The 25,724-nt window shown below is 33.1% G+C and overlaps 1 protein-coding gene across 1 annotated transcript; it reads left to right on the top strand.

The window, feature by feature from the left end:
• The first annotated feature begins 1,000 nt into the window (after positions 1-1,000).
• On the top strand, positions 1,001-24,709 carry LOC132737523 (methylmalonyl-CoA mutase, mitochondrial-like). The gene is made up of 18 exons (XM_060724821.1): positions 1,001-1,062; positions 2,614-2,691; positions 4,905-5,033; positions 5,753-5,884; positions 6,726-6,832; positions 7,226-7,409; positions 7,953-8,087; positions 8,842-8,959; positions 9,677-9,777; positions 11,181-11,238; positions 13,642-13,764; positions 14,657-14,793; positions 15,385-15,510; positions 16,825-16,926; positions 17,631-17,771; positions 18,667-18,794; positions 19,656-19,744; positions 20,828-24,709. The coding sequence occupies exons 2-18, from the start codon at positions 2,647-2,649 to the stop codon at positions 20,905-20,907; spliced, it is 1,935 nt and encodes a 644-aa protein (XP_060580804.1). The 5' UTR covers positions 1,001-1,062; positions 2,614-2,646; the 3' UTR covers positions 20,908-24,709.
• Positions 24,710-25,724: the final 1,015 nt, after the last annotated feature.

The raw sequence follows: 25,724 nt of genomic DNA, 5'->3' as shown, positions 1-25,724 counted from the left end.
CCGCGCCAGCGAGATTTAAGAAATAAATCGACAGGGCGCTAAATATCGGGGGCGCTGGGCGAAATAAGCGTGTTTTACTCTCGCTTATCGGGGCGAAGTTTTATTTCTAAAATCTCGCTACGTGCTCTCGCTTATTGGCGTGTTTTCGCTTCGCGCCCCCGCCAAATGAACTTGTTAATTTTCGACATTTCGCTTGGCGGGATCGCGGGGCAAAATCAAGAATGGCACAAATCAACCACCATACACGTAGTTCTGAACAATAAAAATGTAAACCCTTTATCTTAATGTAATTGCGTAATTATTTAACTTACATTTAAGTGCTGATAAGATAGTTCGATTAATTTAAACCTCGTGCCCTATAGAATTATAATCATGCACCCTATTACTTTCTGTGTATGCGAAAGTCGTGCAGGTGTTGAAACCGTGCGTGACGGCATTCATTTTTTATTTCGTTTTTTGTTTTGTTTTGTTGTTGTTGTTGTTGTTTTTTTTTTTTTTTTTTTTTTTGTCTGTTTGGTTTTCTTGTATTAATTATTAATTCATTACGTGAATCCAAAATATGAAGATCAGTGTTGCATTTTATTTTTTTGAAAATGATACATGTATGTTAATTAAAAACAATAACAATAAATAGAGTTAAAGCAGGTAAAAAAGTGACGCATATGCTACAGTGTATGCGTAAATTTAATTAATAATGTGTGCACACAAGAGACGGACCAAAAGCTTAATACTTAAAATTGTGATAATTTACAAGGAAACAAGTTCTTGCAACTTATAGTCCGCTTCCTGGAACCGACCAACTGTACCGGTGTCATATGAAGGAACAGGATGATTTTGACCTTACACACTCTTTTACATACTTTTATCTATACTATTTTAATTGCACATCTTATGATAACCAGTAGCGTATCTTTTTTTCCTGCCCACCGCTAGAATTCATTCCGCGAAAAGTTCTTTCCACTTAAATAATAACTTTTCGCTATTTAAACTTAACCGGTGTGACATTAACTTTTTGCATTGCAGAGTTGTCCCGCTTGATTGAACAACAACAAATTATTGCAGGTTTCGTTTTGTATTTTTCTTTTATTATGATGAAAATAATAATGTTTCTGCAAGTTTTTATAGAGAAATGGATTGAGTATTACCACTTATGAACGTAAAAGCTTTGCTGAAGCGCTGTCAATGTCTTGTTTACATGATTATGATAGAATATTTACCCTGACCTTCGTTTATGCCATTTTAAATGGCCTTCACCTTACACAAAGTTCAATGTTTACCATATTTACCTTACATTTTTAACAATGGTAGGATTGTTTTGATATCCTCAGGCATGCATTTATCTGGAAAAAAAGAAATTAAAAGGGAAATAAAAAATTTGACCATATCATGTAAAAAAAAATTAATCTCATATTTTGGGATGCATATAATTTTATTGATGTAGATCTAATTTATTTTGTAATGATATAACATGAATAAGGCAAAGCCTCAAAGCGAGCTCTTTGACAGAAATTATATAAAATTATAATTTAAACCCATAGGCGGCTACACCTTTTATGTTTTCAATACACTTAGAACTGCACACTCTCGGACGCACTCAACACAACTGTACACTATATACGCCTATATGGCCATTTCGTGTTTTATATAATATTTTAATTGGATCCACCCGTCAGAGAATATAGATGAGAACCTTAATAGGACAGAGAACCAGATTATAGGAAGGGTTATATGAAATTAGGCAAAGCCTATGAACGTGTAAATCGGTTAAAATAATCATTAATTTTTATTTTATACTTTCAGTTTTAAAAGTGCCATTTGGTATTTTATGCACTGCTTCCATTTATTCTGGTTCCCTGTCCTACTAAAGTTCCCATAGACGTGCCCAGGAGACCAGTCTAGGCATCCATTTTCAATCAGAACTCATCGGCTTTTATCCATATCTTGTAAGTGGAAAAGTTGCGATTGGTCAAATACCCATAATTTTGCATTACTTCGTGCAAAAGTTTTCAAAATCTTCACTATCTAGCAGGTAATTGTGTTACCGTAAAACTCGCTTTTGTCTGATTATAACATTATATGACATTATATATATCTGATAGACATGCACCTACAAGAAAATAGAAAACCTTCATTTTTTTTATAGAAGCAAGTGAAATATACAGACATTCTTGTATCAACCATTGGACATGATTTACCTTAAAGCATTTTCACAGTGATGCAGTTATAAGTTCATACACTGTATTTTCTCATGATCCAATCCATGCATTTAATGTTAAACAAATTTGGCAGATGCATTGAAATTACTTTGATGTTTAAAATTATCCGAATTATTTCTTGTCAATATCTGAATATCAAAGAAGACTTTGAGACAGAAACAGTGTTGTCTCTTGGATAGGGAAGAACTAAGGACTAGGACTTTAGTTGATTATAAATGCTTCTGAAAATGCATAATAAATGTGAAGCATTACCTATCAGGATCTCAATATAGAGAGTCTCATCTGAAAGAAATAAGGTGATATTTTGGTAAAACTGTGGGAAATAAAACCCTTTAATTGTAATTGCAGTGTTCATGTTGGAAACATATGACTTAACCTGATTTTTTTGTTGATTTAGGTTAAAAAGTTTTTCCTGTAATTTGTTTTCAAGATGTTGAGAGTAGCTCAAAGCCGGGCAATAGCTAGCTCAACACAGGTTTGTTGTATTTTATTGCTTACACTATAAATTTATTGTAATATACACTCACGTATTTACTCTCAAATCTTTACTGGCTCTTATATAAAAATCTTAATTAATTTAGTGAAAATTAAATGTAATAGACTTTTTAGCTCACCTGTCACAAAGTGACAGGGTGAGCTTTTGTGATCGCTTTTCGTCCGTCCGTCCGTCCGTCGTCCGTCCGTCCATAAACTTTTACTTTAAATGACATCTCCTCATAAACCACTAAGCCAATTTCATCCAAACTTCACAGGAATGTTCCTTTGGTGGTCACCTTTAAAAATTGTTCAAAGAATTTAATTCCATGCAGAACTCTGGTTGCCATGGCAACCAAAAGAAAAAACTTTAAATATCTTCTTTTAAAAAACCCAAAGAGCTAGAGCTTAGATATTTGGCATGAAACATCTTCTAGTGAGTGTCTACCAAGTTTGTTCAAATAAAAGCCCTGGGGTCAAAATTGGCCCCGCCCAAGGGGGTCATTGATTTTCCTTATATGCATATAGTAAAAACTTAAAAAATCTTCTTTTAAAGAACCCATAGAGCTAGAGCTAAGATATTTAGCATGAAACATCTTCTAATGGGTGTCTACCAAGTTTGTTCAAATAAAAGCCCTGGGGTCAAAATTGGCCCCGCCCCAGGGGGTCATTGATTTTCCCTATATGCATATAGTAAAAACTTAAAAAATCTTCTTTTAAAGAACCCAAAGAGCTAGAGCTAAGATATTTAGCATGAAACATGTTCTAATGGGTGTCTACAAAGTTTGTTCAAATAAAAGCCCTGGGGTCAAAATTGGCCCCGCCCCGGGGGTCATTGATTTTCCTTATATGTGTATAGCAAAAACTTAAAAAATCTTCTTTGAAAAAACCCATATAGCTAGAGTTTAGATATTAAGCATGAAACATCTTCTAGTGAGTGTCTACAAAGTTTGTTCAAATAAAAGCCCTGGGGTCAAAATTGGCCCTGCCCCAGGGGGTCATTGATTTTCCCTATATGCATATAGTAAAAACTTAAAAAATCTTCTTTTAAAGAACCCAAAGAGCTAGAGCTAAGATATTTAGCATGAAACATGTTCTAATGGGTGTCTACAAAGTTTGTTCAAATAAAAGCCCTGGGGTCAAAATTGGCCCCGCCCCGGGGGTCATTGATTTTCCTTATATGTGTATGGCAAAAACTTAAAAATCTTCTTTGAAAAAACCCAAATAGCTAGAGTTTAGATATTAAGAATGAAACATCTTCTAGTAAGTGTCTACAAAGTTTGTTCAAATAAAAGCCCTCCGCCCCAGAGGTGTCATTGTTTTTAACTATATGTGTATAGTAAAAACTTAAAAAATCTTCTTTTAAAAAACCCAATGAGCTAGAGGTTAGATTTCAAGCAGGAAACATCTTTTTGTTGGTGTCTACCAAGTTTGTCCAAATAAAATCCCTTGGGTTTAAATTGGCCCTGCCAAAGGGAGGGGGGCGGAGGTCATTGTTTTTCATTATATGTGTGTAGTAAAAACTTAACATCATGAAACATCTTCTAATGGGTGTCTTCCAAGTTTGCTCAAATAAAAGCCCTGGGGTTTAAACTGGCCCCGCTCCGGGGGCCTATATACAGGTGAGCGACCTCAGGGCCATCATGGCCCTCTTGTTAATTTAAACCTTTTAATCATAAGAAAGGCCAATTAACAAAGTGATAATTTATGAGCTTTTGACTTACAATAGAGGGGAGGTGTATAGTCAAAGACATACTGGTCACACAATACATATTTCATCATATGACAGTGTGTTACTGTTCTAGCTATCTAGCTAGTGTACAGAGTATCGGTGGTTCTACTCATATGCGCCGTTCATGCATGAAATAATGTACAGTGGGGCACCTGCTGTTTTTCTCCACCAGTAAAGTTTGAAAGTTGCCATATGATTTATACTGTGTTGACAACAAACATAAAAAGCTATTTTAGTTTCAAAATTCAGAGTCAAGTTCTTCAAATAAGATCTAGGCTTTCATACAGCTGTGATCAATTCTGTTATATCTAAACATCAATATAATGTAAAGTGTATGTACAATGCTTACTTTATTGATTTGTTATGACTACATGTACAAGGATGGGGTCACTTTACTTTTGACCATAAAAAAACATATGAAATAAATATTACCTTGTTAATATGATGTGTAAATGATATTTTGATTGCTTTTTGTCCCACAGAAGTTGCTGCCTGTATGTGGATGCAGGAACATTCATCGTGAGCCTCTAGATGAGAAATGGAAGAAAGCTGCCTCTAAAGAACTGAAGGGGAAAGACGTGGAGCAAACTTTAACATGGAAAACACCGGAGGTAAATTATATATCAACCAGCTGAACAAATACAATACTAGTAAAGCACACTTAGGGTTCTGTGCCTTTCAAGTCAAGACATTGTAATCATTTGCATAATTGCAAACTTGCCGATTGATCATTTAATTAATAGGGTAAAGTGATCCTAGGTTGGACAAGATCGGAAGTTGGATATTTTTAGCTGCTCTTGAAATGTTATAGAAACGGTCCTAGCCGACAATAAGTGCAGTTTAACCAACCTTAACATATTAACGTAAAACCATGCAAAGTATAACCTGTAACAAGTAATCAACAGTGTTAAAGTTATAACATAACATAATAACAATATTTTTGCAATTTCACTTATCAGGCCTTTTTCATGCCAACCATAGGGTAAAAGTATCTAGGAAATTTTGGGAATATTTTTTTATCTGTTTTAATTTTTCAATTTGGAAAATAATTCCTTTTCCAGATATACTAAATTGAAGTGTAATATTTATTCTTGTCATGAAGGAGATATGACTAATACACTGGTGTTATTGTTAGCATTAAGTAAACAAATGTTTTATAAGAAAATGTAATATATACAGTATACATGTAATAAGATTTTACTTTTAACTCTTATTCTTCATCGTGATGTTCTTGAGCCAATTTAATAATTTTGGAGCCAATTTGCTCATTTGCTCCTGCCAATGCAAGCCCTGCTATTACATCTCTTTTGTTTTTAAAATTTCTTTCCAGGGAATCAATGTAAAGCCACTCTATACATCAGATGACACAAAGTTAGTTGACAAGGAGATTCCAGGATCATACCCCTTCACTAGAGGACCCTATGCAACCATGTATACACACAGACCCTGGACTATTAGACAGGTATGCATGTATTTCTCAGTGATTATATGACCTTTGCCTTGCTTGTGTTACCTTAATATTGATATTTTGATCTTTGCCTTGCTAATGTGACTCTTAATCTGGCTTACTTGACCATTGCTGGCTGTAATGACTTTGACCTTGCTGATATGACCTTTACCTTCCTGATGTGAGATGTTAGCTGTACCTTGCTTATGTGACCTTTACCTTGTTTAGATGTGACCTTTACTTTGCTGATGTGACCTTTATTATACCTTGCTTGTGTGACCTTTACCTTGCTAATATGAGATGTGGATATAACTTTTCTGATTTGACCCCTTTACCTTGCTAATATGGCCTTTATCTTGCTGGTACGACTTTAATCTGGCTGATGAGAGATGTGAATTTTACTCTTCAAGTGTGACCTTTACCTTTCTTTTGTGACCTTCACTTTTTTGATATGAGATGTGACCTTAACTTTTCTTGTGTGACCTTTACCTTGCTGATGTGTCCTTTACCATGCTGATGTAAGATGTAACTTTTACTTTTCTGATATGACCTTCACTACGCACATGTTACTTTAGCCTTGCTGATATGATACACTTTGTTTGTATCTTAACAAGTTTTAGATTTATTGTTTGATATAATTGTATGCAAAAACAGTATGGTGTTATGTAATAAGATAACTAAAGTTGTGGCATTAAACACTGTGTGAATACTTTAATAGCAATTTTCTATCATTCGCTTTCTGTGCAATGCAGTTACAACTTTTTATACGATTCTGCTGTATGTATACTATAAAACCTGATTTTATTACAATCACATTTTGTGGAGTGCTCAGCTTAATTTTCTACTTCGATTTCAGTATGCAGGGTTCAGCACAGTGGAAGAAAGTAACAAATTTTATAGAGACAACATAAAGGCTGGACAACAGGGTCTCAGTGTTGCTTTTGATCTGGCTACACATAGAGGGTAACATATTTAGAGTTTTATGTCCATAGATATGTATATCATATTGTATGCTATTTCTATGGCCCTGCTCCCAAAGCAAGCACCAATTTAATTGACCTTCTCCCAAAGCATTAACAATTTAATATGCACATACTATTTTTATTTAGTAAAGAGAATTTTAATTTTCAAATAATAGACAAATATTCAATAATTTTTGTACATCTAATAAATTGCTGACTTTTCTGTTGAACTTATCATTACACAAACTGATAATATAACTCATAATTTAAATTATATATTTAAGTTTGATAAACAGTTATATACAATATTAAAAAAAAGCTATTTTTTTTATTGGAAATGTAAAAGTCCAGAGAACTATGAAAGGAGATTTTTTTTTTCTCTTTCGATTTTCAGTTATGATTCGGATAACCCACGTGTGCATGGTGATGTAGGAATGGCGGGTGTTGCCATAGATTCAGTGGAAGATACTAACCTTTTATTTGAAGATATACCACTGAACAAGATATCCACGTCAATGACAATGAATGGTGCCGTTCTCCCGATCCTGGCGATGTACGTCGTGTCAGCAGAGGAACAGGTTTGTGTTTATTGTCTATGTTAAGTTGTTAGATTTTGATATTGTGGGTTTCGGAGGTCAGGTAGTTATCTTTGCTGACTTGAAATCACCTGCCAGAAACTGCTATTTCTGCTATTTCTTAAGTCATGTTTGAATTATTTCATATGTAAAAGGAACCCCACTGAAGTCAAAAAGCCTAAAAACGTAGAATTTGAAATTGTTATAAACATCAGGTGAAGCACTTAAAATGAAAATGTCTGGAAAGGATAATAAATGTGTCAGGACCTTAATTCTTTTGCACAGTGATCTTGAGCATTGTCTTTATATGGGATCATAATCTCGAGGACAAGTCTTCGAATTCCAGTTAATGCAAGATTTTTTGTAATGCTATGTTATCTTTTGTAAGGGGATAATTTGTTTGTAATTAGATCATCATTCTCTTTTATATTTCACCTGTTTCAGTTTATCGTTAAATTGTTTATGATCTAAAAATAGAATTGTCTTTAAATCTGTTTTCTGCAAGCAGATTTATGTTAACTTATATTAATCTAATCCCAATTACAGGGAGCCAAGCAGTCTGAACTGGCGGGCACCATTCAGAATGATATTCTGAAAGAGTTCATGGTGCGCAACACTTATATCTTCCCCCCAGAACCCTCGATGAAAGTGATCGGAGATATCTTTGAATACACATCCAAGGTAATTTTATGTTTTAAAAAACATTGAAAATGTTACATAGGAATTTTTTGTAGGGAAGTTTGGTAGTTTTACCCATGTAATATGTTGGTAGTTTTACCAGTGCTGCCTGTTGGTAGTTTTTACCTGTTGGTAGTTTTACCAGTGCTACCTGTTGGTAGTTTTACCAGTGCTACCTGTTGGTAGTTTTACCTATACTTACCTGTATGATATAACAAAATGCACAGAAAAATTTTGATGATCTTTCTCTATCAGTTAGGTCTGGAAAGTTGTTGAATATCAATTGCAGTAAGCAAAAGTATCAGAAGAAAAAGATGTACTGCTGTCTAGCTGAAATCATTTTAATCACTCATTAATATTTCCAAACATTTACTATTTGAAACATGTTATGTTTTCAAAAATGTAATATTGTTAACAAAAAATTATGTTTTAAACATGTTATGTTTACAAACATTTACATCCTGACAGGGACTTCGGGTTCTTTCATGTGAGGAAGCTATCCAGCTAGCTTACTGAACGTCAGTGGTTCTACTTAGGTGCCCGTTTGTGCCTGAAATAATGCACGCAAGGGCACCCAAGGTCTTCCTCCACCAGTAAAGCAGTAAACAATGCCATATGACCATTACTGTGTTGGTGTGACGTAAAACCCGATCAATCAAACAGACATTTACTAATTTGAACATTTAATGTTTACGGACATTTACAATTTTGAACAAACCTATATACTATTATTAACACTTGATGTTTCATGTTTCAGAACATGCCGAAGTTTAACTCTATTTCGATCTCCGGTTACCACATGCAGGAGGCCGGTGCTGATGCTGTGTTAGAATTAGCATTTACAATTGCTGATGGCTTACAGTATATCAGAACTGGTATTGTCAAATAAACTTTATTTCCACACTTCTAAGCATTGACAGCTTTCTGTCATCATCCATCTAAGATAAATATTGTTATAGATAAATAATGTCCTGTTGTAAAACGTCTGGAGGGGCATATGTGGCTGAGTGGTTAAGGTTGCTGACTTCATACCACTGGCCTCTTACTGGTGTAGGTTGAAGCTGCACATCATTGGATTATATATGTGAAAAAGCTTTCCAGCTAGCTTATGGAATGTCAGTGGTTTTACACAGGTGCCTGTTTGTGCCTTAAATAATGCACAGAGGGGCGCTTGAGGTCTTTTCCGCCAGTAAAGGTGGAAAGTCACCATAATGACCTAAACTGTGTTGGTGTGACATTAAACCCAATCAAGAAATAAAAAGATTCTGACCTATATTTGATAAAACTTGCTTTGAATGTTACATTTGTGAAGGTAAATAGCATTGATGTTTGGAATATTTAAATTTTGTACATACAATTTAAGTCCTCAGTTCTATTTACTTTGACAGGAAATTTTATGACAGAAAAGTTGGCCTTTATTACTTCTTTGCCTTAACAAAAGAAACCAGACTAGTTACTATTGATACTATGACATGTTCTTTTTACTTTCAAAGGGAATATTTTAAATAATTTGCATTTTTATTAGAAGTGTAATTACAGTCAGTATGACAATTCAAACATTGGTTTTATACCTTTGGTATGTTATTTTACAGGTATTGAGAGAGGGTTGAACGTTGACAAGTTTGCACCTAGACTTTCTTTCTTCTGGGGAGTTGGTATGAACATGTATATGGTCAGTAGTTTTTGCAATCATGTGACACATTGTACATATATAAGTAGAGGGACTTAGAATAAAAAAGCATTCTGAATTGAATAAATGAGCCGCGTCACGACAAAACCAACATAATCGGTTTGCGCAGTCTGATCAGGATCCATGTTGTTCGCTTACAAACCCTATAGCAAGTAGTTAACCTGATAGTGAACAGCATGGATCCTGATCAGACTGCACGGAAGCGCAGGCTGGTCTGGATCCATGCTGGTTGCAAACCCATTATGTTGGTTTTGTCGTGACACGGCTCAAATACTTGTGATGGTCAGTCTGTGCACAAATTAATTGGAATAGTTCTGTTTCCAGACAATGGCTACTCAGTAACCTTCTAGGGCCATTGAACTCTTGAATGTAAGGGAGATTGTTTAGCTTGTGGACAGTTGGTGGTGATATTCATGTGCTCTGTTGTGCCTGGTGCAATGCACAGGGGGGCTGCAGGGGGATGAACATGGTTTACCATTACTAGTAAAACTGGAAGGTTATGACAGTTGATTTAAAATAAAATAAAAAAAAAAACAAAAAAAAAATACACACCACCATAAAAAATTTTTTTAACACTTTTAAAATATTTCCACCTTTTTTCTGTCTTTTTTGTTTTGGGAAATAGAAATAGGGCACTAGAAGATTATGGGCAAATTATGAAAAAGTTTAAACCCTGAAACCCAAAATCTCTCCCCTTAGAGGCATTCACAGACCTGCGGGTCCCTCACAGAACAGTTTATACTCTATTTTTCTGATTATCCCCCCCAAACTCTATTACCGACCTACTCCAGTTTTTCATGTTAGTCAGCAAACAGTAAGTTAAAATATTTGACCTCGTCAAAAAAAAAATCAATGAATTTAAATTTTGTTCGTTTCACACAAATTACTCATAAAAAAAAAACATCTTTTAAATTTAAAATACAGACATAAAAAAAGTTAATACGGAAAACAACCCATGCTTTTAAAAAAAAAGGTCATTTTTTGTGTATATTGTTGAATAATAAAAAAAGTTAAAGAGCATATTAAATGATGGAAATTACCTGGGGTCTAACTCTTGTTGATCGTTTTGTTACATGAGTTGATTAAATAAATGATATGAGCCGCGTCACGACAAAACCAACATAATAAGTTTGTGACCAGCTTGGATCCAGACCAGCCTGCGCATCGCACAGTCTGATTAGGATCCATGCTGTTCGCTATCGGTTTCTCTACTTGTTATAGAGTTTGTAAGTGAACAGCATGGATCCTGATCAGACTGCGCAGATGCGCAGGCTGGTCTGGATCCATGCTGGTCGCAAACGCACTATGTTGGTTTTGTCATGACGTGGCTCATATTAAATCATAAAATTAGAATGTTTTTCAGTTGTCTGTTATCTGCTGAAGTTGAGCAAAACATTTTTTTTCAGGATCCCTACAACAACATTATACGCACATGTGTCGAGGCTATGGCCGCAGTGTTTGGAGGTACTCAGCAAAAAATCTTTGATGAGCCCTGATACCTACCCCTTTTCACAAAAAGAAGAAAATCAATTCATTTTTTACAAAAGATCGGCTTACTAAAAAAAGTTTTTTTATTTATTCCCCCAAATGGAATAATTTCCTTTGGGGGTGACATTTAAAGGGATATTGAAAAAATAAAAAAAGGGTTACTGGCATTAATTTTTGGCTATATTTAGCGGGAAGGGTTTTAAACCTAAAAAAATTTTTTTATTAAAAATAAAATAAATTTTAAACCCTGATTATGAATTTTTTTTTTGGTAAGTAGTATACTTTTTTAAGAGCTTGCATATCGACCTTTTTTATTTGGGCCTTAAGGGCAAATTTTTTTTTGTTTAAGGAAATTTTTTTTAATTTTTTTTAAAATATGGAATTTTTGAGTTGGGTTTTAAAACAAAGGAAATTTTTTTAAAGTCATGAAATTTTTAACAATTGGAATTTTAAAAAATTAATTGAATTATAAAATTGGAATTATTGAAAATTAAATTTAAAAATATTTTGGGAATTTTTTTAAAAAAAATGAATTTTTTCAATTGGAAATTTTAAAAAATTTTATTTAAATTTAAAATATGGAATTTATTTGAATTAAAAAATTTGGCCATATAAATTTTTTTGAATTTTATTTGCAGATATGGGAATTTTTTGCAAATGGGAACTTTGGGAATATAAATTTTTAAAAAAAATTTTTTGCAAGGGAATTTTTGGCAATATAAAATATAAGCAGTAGGGAAAGAGGGGATTCAAGTTCACTAATATACATCTTTTTTTTTTTAACTGTAAGCATAAATCTTTTAATTTTAAACAATTAATGGGAAATAATTAAATAAGACAAGTACATTATTTTTTCTTTTATTTCCGGGGGGCAGATCCCGGGGGGATTTTAAAAGGAAACTCACAAATGAAATTTTTAAGGGTGAAAAATAAATGAGGTAAGATCTGTATAAGTTTTAAATGATAATCAATATAAATTAATTTTGTCATTTAAATAATTAATATTAAATTGACATAATGCCCATCCAAGTGTAAATTGTGGGTGTACAAGTCGCAATAACTTAAGATTTTGCCATAATTGCATTAAATTTTATTGTCTAGTTCATGTGTATAATTAGTAATCTAAATGACTTGCAGAAAATTCTATAAATATCCCATCATATCTTTAGAGACCAGATAAATATGTTAAATACATTTGATTTGTAAATTGGTATTGGTTTTTTTTCTTATATACATATTTTATAGTAGAAATTCCCAATTCAATATAGTTTTATTTTAATCAAAATTTTCATACACAAATTACCAACTTTCAATAAATAAATTTAATATGTCCTATTGTAGAGACTTGGTAAGTACACTGAAAAGGAAAGCTGTGTATAAATCAGCTATGAAGAAAAAAGAATTAGTTAAGATTAGATTATGAGTTCCAATTGTTGTAAAATTGTAATCTGATATTTTTCCATATTCTGAGCATAAACGGTGCATGAATTTCCAATATCAAGGGTAAGGGTCATGTTAAGAAAATACTTAAAAGAAAACATCTGTAATTGTAGTGATAATGTCAAGCAATTGTTTAGTGATAATGTATAGGAAATGTTTAGTGATAATGTCAAGCAATTGTTTAGTGATAATGTAAAGGAATTGTTTACTGATAATGTAAAGGAATTGTTTACTGATAATGTAAAGGAATTGTTTAGTGATAATGTCAAGCAATTGTTTAGTTATAATGTAAAGGAAATGTTTAGTGATAATTAAAGGAATTGTTTGGTGATAATGTTTAGTAATAATGTAAAGGAAATGATAAGTGATAATGTTTAGTGATAATGTAAAGGAAATGTTTAGTGATAATGTAAAGGAATTGTTTAGTGATAATGTATACGAATTGTTTAGTGATAATGTAAATGAATTGTTTAGTGATAATGTAAAGGAATTGTTTAGTGATAATGTCAAGCAATTGTTTAGTGATAATGTATAGAAAATGTTTAGTGATAATGTCAAGCAATTGTTGATAATGTCAAGCAATTGTTAAGTGATAATGTAAAGGAAATGTTTAGTGATAATGTAAAGGAATTGTTTAGTGATAATGTCAAGCAATTGTTTAGTTATAATGTAAAGGAAATGTTTAGTGATAATGTAAAGTAATTGTTTAGTGATAATGTCAAGCAATTGTTTAGTTATAATGTAAAGGAAATGTTTAGTGATAATGTAAAGGAATTGTTTAGTGATAATGTCAAGCAATTGTTTAGTTATAATGTAAAGGAAATGTTTAGTGATAATGTAAAGTAATTGTTTAGTGATAATGTCAAGCAATTGTTTAGTGATAATGTCAAGCAATTGTTTGGTTATAATGTAAAGGAAATGTTTAGTGATAATGTAAAGGAAATGTTGTGTTTAAGGTTGAAGAGATGGGAGGAATGGCGAAGGCAGTGGCTACAGGTATGCCTAAATTGAGGATAGAGGAATGTGCTGCTAAACGTCAGGCTAGAATCGACAGTAATCTAGGTTAGTATTTATAATAGTTGTTATCTGGATGTCGGCAAATGTGTTGTTTTTTTCCCCCAAGCTTATCCCCTGATTTAAACTTTTACTATTATAGCTTCACAGTGCACTACTGTTCACAATAGATTTGACAAACTGTTAATTTACTAGTATTTTCTAAGCTGTAACTGTAAAAATTTGTTTGTTCCACAGGATCAACTTGGAAAATCAAAAATATTCCAAAGTAAGTCATGATTAGTCTATTGGCTAAAGATATGTCAAGTATTTTAAACATGTATTTATGTGATGTTACTTGAATTGACATTACATATATACCTATATCATACAAGTCTAGGAAAGTGTTATAAAGCAAGACTGTGGCAAACTTAATTACTTTGACAAGTTTAGACTACATGTCTATGAAATGATAACAAATGCATGATTTATTTTGATCTTATGATATTTTCAAACCAATGAAATGATGCTAGTTACCAGTAAATCATTGTTTGACAACCTTTATTTAAATTAGATAAGGTTATGAATATTTTGAACTATTCCATGGTAATATTGCATTTGAAAGAAGAGAGGTTATGTTAAAGTGTGAGGTTGAAGGTGTAAGAAAAAATTTAAAGTGAATTGGTTTGTGCCTGAAATAATGCACGGAAGGGCATCTGAGATCTTCCTTCACCAGTACAGCTGGAAAGTCAACCAAGACATAATTATACTGTGTTGATGTGATGTAAAACTCAACCAATAAAAACATCATTTTCATTAACACATCAAATGCATATATATTTTTTTTTTCAGTACTCAATCCATATCTTGTTATCATTTTAAACATGCATGAGAGTAAAGTGAAAGTTTGTATGATAAGCAAAATGAAATAAGTCATAATTTTATGAAATGTTTTTACCAGAGGTTATTGTGGGAGTTAACAAGCACAGGTTGAAGGAAGCTGAGATGGTAGATGTACTGTGTATTGATAATGCCGAGGTACGGGAAAAACAAATCGCCAGACTGAAGAAAACCAAGGCTAATAGAGATACAGCCAAGGTAAGAATTGATCATTATCCATTTTGATTTTTATAATGATTAAATGCCAATTTCTTACTGAGGATAAAATGACCCAAAAGATACATAAAATCATCATAAAGGATAAATAAACATTATGTTAGATTTATGCTTATTTAAACAGCTATAAATTGCAATGATGGAGCTGGCTTAAGGAATGCTTGCCTAGTCATGTGCCTGCAATAATGCACAGAGAGGTGCCTGGGGTCTTCCTACACCAGTAAAGCTAGAAAGTCACATACAATGTATAACATTTACAATGTTTGTATCATTTAAAACCCAACCAAGGAAAAGCAATCAAAAGAAATAAATGACAGATTCAAGGAACTGCAAGTAATAGCCAACTAGGAATATGATGGGAAATCTATCCATCTTATCTGAACCCGTGAACCCCACTCCACCCCACCCCCAACCCCCCTCTCTATAACAATACCAAGATAGCACAAATAATAGTGAAAGAATTGGTTAAAATGTCAAATTAAACAAAACAAATAGAAAATAAATGAAGCTATTCAAAATACAGAGAAGGTAAAGGGTATGTACTGATTATTATTTAATTTTATATCTGTGTAGGCAGAAGAATGTTTGGCCAACATAACAAAAGCGTGTGAAAGTAACGATGGTAACTTGTTGGAGCTGTCAATAGCCGCTGCTAGACAAAGATGTACTGTTGGGGAAATAACTGGAGCCATGGAAAAGGTAAACAAATAATTAAACAACATTGTCACTGGTAAATGTAAATAAATAAACAGAACAATAAATAGATTTTATGGGGTGACAGGAAGATTTATGTTTTTGGCTACAGCACAAAACAGAAAGAACCATAAAACATGACCATCTTGATTTCTACTCTTGGGCTATACATGTATGTCAAGTTGTAAAAATCAAATAGCCTCTTACTGTTACATAGAAAACAGTTAATGGATAATATGATAAATAGCTAGAGAAGGGGTGGGGTGTCCGTGGCTGAAGGGCTAAGGTCTTTGACTTTAAACCACTTGCCCCTCACCACTGTGGGTTCGAATCCCGACAGGGACTTTGGAATTTTTCGTGTGAGGAAGCTATCCAGTTAACTTACGGAACGTTGGTGGTTCTACTCCGGTGCCCGTTCGTGCCTGAAATAATGCACGGAAAGGCACCTGAGGTCTTCCACCACCTGTAAAGCTGCAATGTTGCCATATGACCTATACTGTGTCGGTGTGACATAAAACCCAAAACAAACAAACAAATAACTAGAGAATGCTTTAGTGTACAGTTGATCAAACTTGAAGGCGAAGTACTTTTGTTCATGTAGACCATCGAAATTGATTCTGAGATCCTTAAGTCAAAGGTCAAGGTCACAGTGGTTCACCTACATCTCTTATTAACTTTTAATCTTTAGATTAATGGCAATGAAAATGATTTGTATATGCAATCAGTTTAAAGCCAGGTCAGTGAAGATATGAATATATAATCATTTTATTCATCCATTGACAATATTATACAAATTCTGAAAAAAAATTCTTGTTAGCTTTTTTTATCTTATCGCTGGATTAACATGTAACATAACATGTAATCAACCATGGGTAAATTAATCAAATTGCATCGATGTACAGCAACAGGTGTGTAAAATATTGACCAATGAAATCGTCTTTAGCAATTTTTATATTCTTCGACAGCAAAGGTAAACCACTATCAGAAATAAAATAGCATCTGTATCACTTGTTTTGCCAAATTGAATTTAAAAGGCAAGAGTATCCCATAACTAAATTATTCCACTGATATGGATCACAGTAGTAATGAATTTTTTAGGATTAACGTTTCACTTTACTCATATAGAACTAGCATTTTGATTGGTTTAAATCGCCTCATGAAAACGTGAGGCAACCAATGAAAAAACTGTCTTTGACACACCTCTGATCGCGGGATATTTGTGAAAAGTCCCACGGCTGATAAATGTTAATGGTTCGGCCACGGGTATCCGACAATGTTTTTTCTATACACTATGATTTGATTGTTTTGAATGATATACAGGTGTATGGTAGACATGTGGCTAGCGACAGAATGGTCAGTGGAGCGTACAAAACCGAATATGGTGCCGATGATGAAATATCGCAAGTAATCAAGAGGGTTGAGGTATGTGAACAGTCCGCTAGGCCGGTGTATATATACTTGTTTATTCATAATCACAGATAGACCATAGGTGTGACTTCATCAGAAGTCAAGTTTGTTTCAAATAGCTACTTTTTTTGAAAAAATTATTCATATTCGGATAATTTTGGGTTACAGTTTTGTACATATGACAATTTGTTACTTTTTCTTGATGAATCACACTTGGCTTTCTTAGATAATTTGGCAGAGTTATAGCTACTATCAATAAAATTCTGCCATTGGTTAGTGTCAAAATCGCATATGTGCAAGAAGAAATTATTCAAATGTTTTAGATTTTAGTTTGTTTTTGATGGAATGTTCCATAAAGTTTGTTCTGATCAAATTGAACCCTTCAAGTTAAAGTGTTGGAGATAGACTAGGGTGCTGCTTGAATCTTCTTTTGGTAGGGAAGAGTTTATATTGGCTTAAATGTCATTTGAAACAATCCCCTTTGTAGTTGAGTGATTATAAATCTTGAAAATCTTTTAATGTTATCATCCACTGCAAGAGATGTAGACATAATCTAATTAAAGGTTTTTTGAATGTTCATGTTCGGGTGAATTGTTTGTATGTGTTATGATCTGTCATATGTGTATGATGTTATGTCTTCAATTGCAATTAAAGCTATGGAATTTTTAAGAACAAGGAGTGTGTAATAAATCTTGTTTCATTGTCGGATTATTTTGTAGAATTTCCAAGAGAATGAAGGACGAAGACCTCGTATTCTGGTAGCTAAAGTAGGTCAGGACGGGCACGACCGAGGGGGTAAAGTTATTGCGACAGGCTTCGCTGACATGGGTTTTGATGTTGACATTGGCCCTCTGTTTGCCGTAAGTGTAACACTGTTAAATAAAAGATATTATTATCACTGTACACAAATGTATTTGATTACAATTTAAGGGTCACTTATGTCAAATATACGAGTTTGTTGGTTCTATCATTTGGCAATGCAAAAATACTTTTTGACACTTCATCTTGGAAAAACATTATGTAACAGTTTTCTCAGCAACTGCTTATCACAGCCTTTTGATATTTGGCATACAGCATTGACACATGGTTCCATACCGTGGGATTAGATTTCAGGTCTGTTGTTCATCCACTTCCTGTTTATGGACTAAGTTAAATTTTTGACATTAATGGTCAGTGGTAAATATTTTTGGTAACATCACAGCATCATGATATTTGGTATACAAATGCAGTTTATGCACCCCGGGCTTTTCTCTCTTTGACCCATTTTTGTCTTTTCAAATCTTGAATTTTGATCGTAAAATCCTTTAAATGAGCTCCACTGAGGTCCAAAGCATAAAAACATCAGATTTAATTTCTTATATAGATTAATCTTGGCACTTAAAACAGAAAAATATGCAAATAAGATTCTAGATAGACAAGCTCACATATTTTGATACGTTTGGCCCTTGTGATGTTTCATTTATTTTTTTATTATTTTTTTTTTTTTTTTTAAAGGAGTGAATAGTGGTTTGTGTAGGAATATGTAGGGAAAGTGTTGCTGGAGGGGGGGGGGGGTAGATATGCCCATTTGAGATAAGATTTCCCAGCATCGCTATTTTAAGTGACATTGACGGATTTTTCTATCTGGTTCATAAGAAAACAATACACTGTTCTATAGTTAAAGGGTAAAGAGGTTAACTTAAATATAAATACATGTATTAATGTAGTAATATGCATGTTTTTCATTTAAATATTTTCTTGTTTCTATGGTAACAGACACCTCGAGAAGCAGCCCAGCAAGCTATTGATGCCGATGTACACGTTGTTGGTGTAAGCTCGTTAGCGGCGGGACATAAAACTTTGATTCCAGAACTTATTAAAGAACTCAAGGACATGGGAAAACCGTAAGAATCTGTCACTTTTAATCGTTTAAATCATTCAGTCAGGTCTGATCACCAAGAATGTAAAATCTTGGTGAATTTGTTTAATTTTGTTTCATACATACATTCTTGAAAGGCATTTACACTTTTAAAATTCAGTGGCTGTCCTATTGACAGCTTTTTTTGAAAAAAAATTGTAAATACCTTAGAGTAATGCTTTTACCTAAATGCCTTCCTGTATCATAATAATACACACAGTGGTACCTGGCCCCAAGGTTATAAAAACTTTTCCTGAGATCAAGCTCGAATATTAAGGATTTTCATTGGTCAATTCACATTCTGTGCCTGTTTTTGACCAATCAAACACCTGAGATCTGAAGTTTGAGTTGAACTTGAAGTTGAGTTTGAACTTAACTATTTCTTTATAATCTCGCCCCCTGGTTTTCTTAAACAATATTTGCATGATTGTAAACCTAGTCAAATAATAGAAAATTGGAATGTTGAAAGAATAAAAGATACAGTTTGCTCAAATTTGATATTCAAAAATACCGATAATTGCTATGCAGTCTTGTTTTAAATGTAATAGATAAAGTTTTTGAGTACACACAGATAATACATTTTAAACTCTACACACTTTAGGTAAGCACAGTATAAATACATAGTGTCATTATAAAACTGGCAGTTAACTGTTAAGACAGGACCAAATTAACTTGATCAGTTCAGGGGGAATGCAGCCTCCCAAAAACAGTTAGTGCAATCTCTTAGACATGTTTGTGTCAGAATTTACAAGATTTCAAATAAATTTCTGCAAGAAAAATATTTTACCCAAAGATGAGCATAGTATATCTTTAAACCTGTTTCTCATGTATGATTTTGTATTTACAGAGAGATACTTGTTGTTGCTGGAGGAGTTATCCCCCCTCAGGATTATGACTACCTTTATGATGTAGGTGTTGCCGCAGTGTTTGGTCCAGGTAGGTAACTCTTGATGGACTCCTTATGTTCCTCATTTTTGGTATTCATCGGAATTTATGTTAGAGAGTGTTTATGATCAATGGCTTAAGTACAGTGGCACCTCATTGATATGGGCGTCTGTGGCTGAGTGGTCAAGGTTGTGACTTCAAATCACTTGTCCCCCTCATCGCTGTGGGTTCAAATTCTGTCATGGCTTTTGGATTCTGTCAGCTAGCTTATTGAACATAAGTGGTTCTGCTGGTGCCTTAAAATAATACACCTGAGGTCTTCCTCCTCCAGTAAAGCTGATATAACTACTGTGTTAGTGCGACATAATCCCCAACCTCCCCCACCAAACCCCCCCCCCCCCCCTAGTTGAATTCTAGTTATTCATGTTGCCCATTTGCCCCTGTGAGAAAATAATCCAGTTTGCTTACGGAAGGAACATTTATATTTATGTCCTTTGTTTAACCAGTGTTCATATCCTGGCATGAGATAACTCACAACCTGTCACCCACACTCTACAGTGATGGTTTTGCATAAAAATTGGGGCCACATTACGGTTTGTGTTCAGAAGAAGCTGTGACAGCATTAATTTTTGCTATTTCCTAATTCATGTAATTTAGAGAATATTGAAAATTCCCAGTCCCACAATTTGTACTTTCCCCAAAAAATCAACATGTTTGTAAGATTTAAAAAAAAAGCTCTTTTATATGTATGAACTATGATCTGAAAATGTTAGAGAAAAAAATGTATATTTTTATAAGTTTGTTAAAGTTTTCCCAGTTTTCTAATAGTAATTATGCTTAAATTTCCCAATTAAGAATGTAAAGATTGATGGAAAAAGAGCTACACAAATCACTTTGTTCTCATAAGTCATAAAATAGGACAATGAAAATTGCCAGCATGACTTCAAATGGAACAATATACGTCATAAACAGTCATGCCAGCATAAAATTAAAATTGAACAATAAACATCCCCAACATTTTTAATCTGTTTAATTGTGGTTTACGTTAATTATTAATCACATGCCATTATTTGCTTTTACTGTGGGAGAGATAAATTTATGGCGAGAGGAAATTAATGAGGTTGATAATTTCAGGTACGAGAATTCCCGATGCGGCTGAGATGGTGATAGATCTGCTGGAAGGAAAAGGGCCGGCTAAAAGGCAGTCTGCTTGATACAGTTCAAAGACCTCTCACCGTTTTAATTCACGAGTAAAAGATGGACATACTGAGATTAATGAATACAATACACACATGTTTTTTTCATAGTTGAAGTATATTTTGCAATGTAGCGTATGCATTATTTATGAAACCAAGTAGGTGGTTCTACTTCAGTGCCTCCTCATGCCTGAAATAATGCACCCAAGGGGCACCTGAGGTCTTCTTTTAACAGTGAAGCAGGAAAACCAGCTTTTGATCTCTACCTTTTTTCGTGCTTCAAAAAATCCAACCCTCCAAAAAATAAAACAGAAAAAACATTTTGATGATAATGTACAAATACTAAAAGCAACAACTCGACCAATCTGTACAACTTCCTTACATATACATAGTTTGTTTAACTTCCTCTTAATAAACTTAAGAATTGGCCAGCTGGTCAGTTTTAGACATGAATAAAAACAATTGCACATTTTGCATATACATCATCAAAACTTATTTTAAAAGTTTTCCTCTGACTGTTGATGGAACTTAAAGCAAACTGAATTTGAAGTGGACAATTTCAGATACAGTTGAAGTAACTTGAAGCAAACTGAATTGAAAGGGGACAATTTCAGATAAGAAATCTGTTAGAAACAGAGACTGCCAGTAGAGTTTTGTGCAGTATTATTAGCAGATAATGTTCACAATGAATTATTAAATCTTAAGATATAGCGAACTTAGAGACTCAGTCCTGGAATTAGTTTTTAATCAGAATAGATTTAATTTGTATGAAAGCTATATATATCTGCTACATGTAGTTTACAAAGTTATCGTTTGAATTTGGAAAAAGGAATACTCTGTAAAGTACCTGTATAAAGGAAATATGTATTAATATTTCTTCAAGAGAGAGTGACACATGCAGGAAGTCATTGCGAAATTGTTATAACCCTGGTTAATTAAAAAAGCATCATAATACAAATGTATGTTGTTCTGGAACATTTAACTCTGTTGATGTGTGTACAATTACGGAGACATTCTATGTATCAACTCTTTTGAGAATTAACTATAAAATTATTGAAACAATATTATTCTACTATATATAAATCTTATAAGATTAACTTTTGTCTTGACAGTCAAACCTGTATTGAAGGCCATCTCAAAATAAGGATAAACCTGCAAATAAAGGCCACTTTTTGATAACCCTATATTGACTTTTTGTTGATAAATTGAAAAACAAATAACCTTTAAATAAAGACCACTTGTTTATAAAGACCAATTTTTTTGACTTTTTCTTTTAAGGTGGCCTTTGTTTGCAGGTTTGATAGTAGGTAAAGCATTATACTATGAAAAATTGATGTTACGAGACACAATGCTCCAATCAGTATCGTTGGTTGGATTTAATCATGTTTCAGTACAAATGTACTTGATTTTAAGTGCAACAAAATAAGTCTTATGTATTTTTAAATAAGTCCTTGTATATAGAATTACATGTTGTAAAAGTAAAATGCTGTTTGAAATGGAATTGATTGTTTTTTTTTTTTAAGGATATTTTCAATGGAAGAATATAGGGCAATTTGGATCTGGAGAATGTTTTTAACAATTTAGTACAATCAAACTTGTTAATAAAGGCCACCTAATGGAGAGACCATACATTGCCTTTAAAGACAGGTGGTCTTTATTTGGAGATTATCCGGTTGTATTTTTACCAATGAAGGTTTGTCATAAAATGGTCTTTATTAACAGGGTTGTCATTATTAGGAGGTGGTCTTATACAGATTTGACTGTATTTCTAAAATGACCTTTTTTGTTTGTGCTTATATATTCAAATGCAAATATAGGGGTTTGTCCTCGATGAAATAATATATATTTTATGTATTTATTTAAAAACCTCAGGAGTTTTTTGAAGGTCTGTATTTAAAGTTTAAGAATTGATATGTTAATTCTAGAAGCTATTTATATATGTTATCAAATTAAACTACATTAATGCCCTTTAGTCACTTTATTTGGTACATACGGTTTTTAAATCTTATTTAATCAGTGACGTGTTTGTAGTTTAATGCCCTTCGTGATAAAGTACAATTTATTGTAATTTTTCAGGCAAGTTTGTTCAGATGATTTATTATTAATGTATAATTAACCATGTTATTTTATGACGTGTTTTTATTAGCTTTTTTTTCATTCCTTTTTTCATAATTAGGTTTATTCTCCACTTTTTTTTAAATACGTATAACTGTAATAAATAATTCATTTTTTCAATAGTTAACCTAAATGACTGAATTATAATAAAGAATATATTATGATATTATTTACGTAAACCAGGAGGTTTGTTGACAGTTGACTTAACTTTGTTATTTTAGTATTGCTATTCTTTTGCAGACTTAATTGAAAAATGTACGCTAGAATAAATTCCATCACTAATTATTCGTTTGAGGTCAATGAAAATTATTCTTTTTGAGATTTATGCTTGTTATCCTTTTGTATCGCAGACATTCACTTAATGTCCTTTACGCTGAATGATTACTATTCCCTTGCTGTTTGAAGAGGTTAAAGAACTTATTTGTGTAGAATTGCTTCTTAGTCATGTTATATTGCAGAAAAATGTTCTAAGTACAGGTGAACTTGATTTTGTTTATTTATATATGATACAGAAAATGGAAGGGCAAAATAGAAAAGGGGTGTATGAAGGGGAGAAAAGAATGGGCAGGGGGAGGAACATAATTATGGGGCAGGGGACAAGAACAGACAAGTGAGTTGGGGTGGGAGGTTAAAGGCATTAAGGGGAATGGACCGGGGCGGGGGTCAGCGGAAAGTTAAGGGCAGGGGGACATTGCAGGGGCATGTTGGAGGGAGAGGTGTCGGTGGAAATCGGGAAGGATAGGAAGGGGGAAATGTGATTCTGTTTGGTAATCACAAACTATTGAGATTAAAGTTTTTATGATTTGTTTATTTTCACCCTTGTCTTAGCCATTCACGGTTTAAGGAAAAATTTGTAAGCCAACAGTATAGAGCCTGGTCAGGCCTGATTGATGTGACACCTTGCCTGATTCTAAACTGGCGGCAGAGTCCGATATCTTTCGTTTTTTATACTCTCAAAGAAACTTGGGGATGTATTTTAGTATGGCGTTGTCTGTCTGTTCGTCCGTCTGTCTGCCCGTCCGTCTTCCGTAGAAAATTTGATTTCGGTAGGAAAACTTATGAAGGAATTCAATAATTGTGTTTATAATCTAAGTATGTTATGTCAAAGCACAGGTCAAGCTTGATTTTCGCTGTGATCAATTTATTATTGACAAAGTCATGACCCTTTATATGCAAACAGTTTGTTACTTATATGCTATTACCTCAAAACACTGCATATATTTTCTTTCACATTGATGGAAAAAAGTCATCATTTGTACTGTGCTATTTACAACTATGAATTTGCTATCTGTCTTTAAGTTATATTTTTGTCCGTGATACCTTCTTTTAAATTTGTCATCAGGGGTGTATGTTGCCCCGCCTCAACGGAGCTCTTGTTTTAGCCTTCTATCGATAAAGTACATTCTAAGAAAAGCAAATACAAGAATATTATAGTTCTATAGCGGAAGGATGTATTGTTACATTTTGTGTTATGAATTAAATATATTTACGACAGTTTGTATACCAGTATAGTTTGTACCTAGATTAAGTTAAATATTTGGTGTAGTTTGTATGATGTCAATTTTTACATATAAGAACTGGACTCATTCACTACATGTCATCAATTGTTTGTTGTTTTATGTAGTATAGGTTTATAGAGGGTCAGTTTACACAGTAGTACTGGCGGCATTTTATTGTTTTATAAATATAAATTTAAAACATTCAATTTCTTTTGTTCTTATTTCTTAATTATTTTTTTTATTTTTGTATTTTTTGCTCTACGAGTATGTCCCGTGTCTTTCTCATAAATTGTTAAAGCTGCACGCCTCCTGATGAGCCAAAATATTTCAAGAAATTCAATCTTTAGAAAAATGTATTGAAATCTTAAGAAAAGTAAAAAGATTTAATATTTAATTATTTACATGTTATGTTATGACAGATTTTGCAGTATCAATCACTATAATTCTATTGCGTAACACAGTAAGAGCTATTTATGTATATTTTGACCTCTTTTTTGGTAATTTAAGTGCATTGCGAATGCCGTTTGCAATGTCTAAATTACTTTCTTTGTTCACTTCACAGTATTTTACTTTAAAATACATTTTCAAAATTTTCATGAAAATTTGCATGAATCTGGAGGCATACTGCTTTAAGAAAAAAAGGGTAACGAATTTAATAAGATATATTGCTTATTGTCTTTATTTAAAGGTATTTCACTCGAGTCTAAAGCCATAAAATATAGAATTTAAAAATCAAATCTTATAAAGATCAAGTGGAGCATTTAAAATGGTAAAGTCGCCAAACAATGATAAAGAAATATACTCCGAATTCAACCGGAAATTAACGTTTTTTAGCATTCCTTAGCCGCATTTGAGTGAAAAGCGTTGCAACATTTTACATTTTTTTTGTGTAATTTTGCACAATAAAAATCTTCTAAGGGGACATTTTATGAAAGATTTGGTTGGTCAACCTTATATACAAGATAATTCTAATGTGTCAGGCATGTCATTTTCTTTAGAAAACACATCTTTAGCATGAATTCACAATTTAAATGTAGGTTTACGGATCGTTTCTTTTGAGAAAATCAATACAGTAGTCTGACCCTGCTGACTAAAGAGAAACTGATAACATTAGACTTTACATACTAAAGTGAAACTGATAACTTTAGTCTTTGCAGACTAAAGAGAAACTGAGAACATTAGACTTTGTAGGCTAAAGAGGAATGATAACATTAGACTTTA

Source organism: Ruditapes philippinarum, unplaced genomic scaffold, assembly GCF_026571515.1.
Source record: "Ruditapes philippinarum isolate M1 unplaced genomic scaffold, ASM2657151v2 ctg5289_1_1_1_1, whole genome shotgun sequence".
Lineage (NCBI taxonomy): Eukaryota > Metazoa > Mollusca > Bivalvia > Venerida > Veneridae > Ruditapes > Ruditapes philippinarum.
The sequence above is the reverse complement of the archived record's forward strand: the minus strand, read 5'-3'. Positions and strand labels throughout refer to the sequence as shown.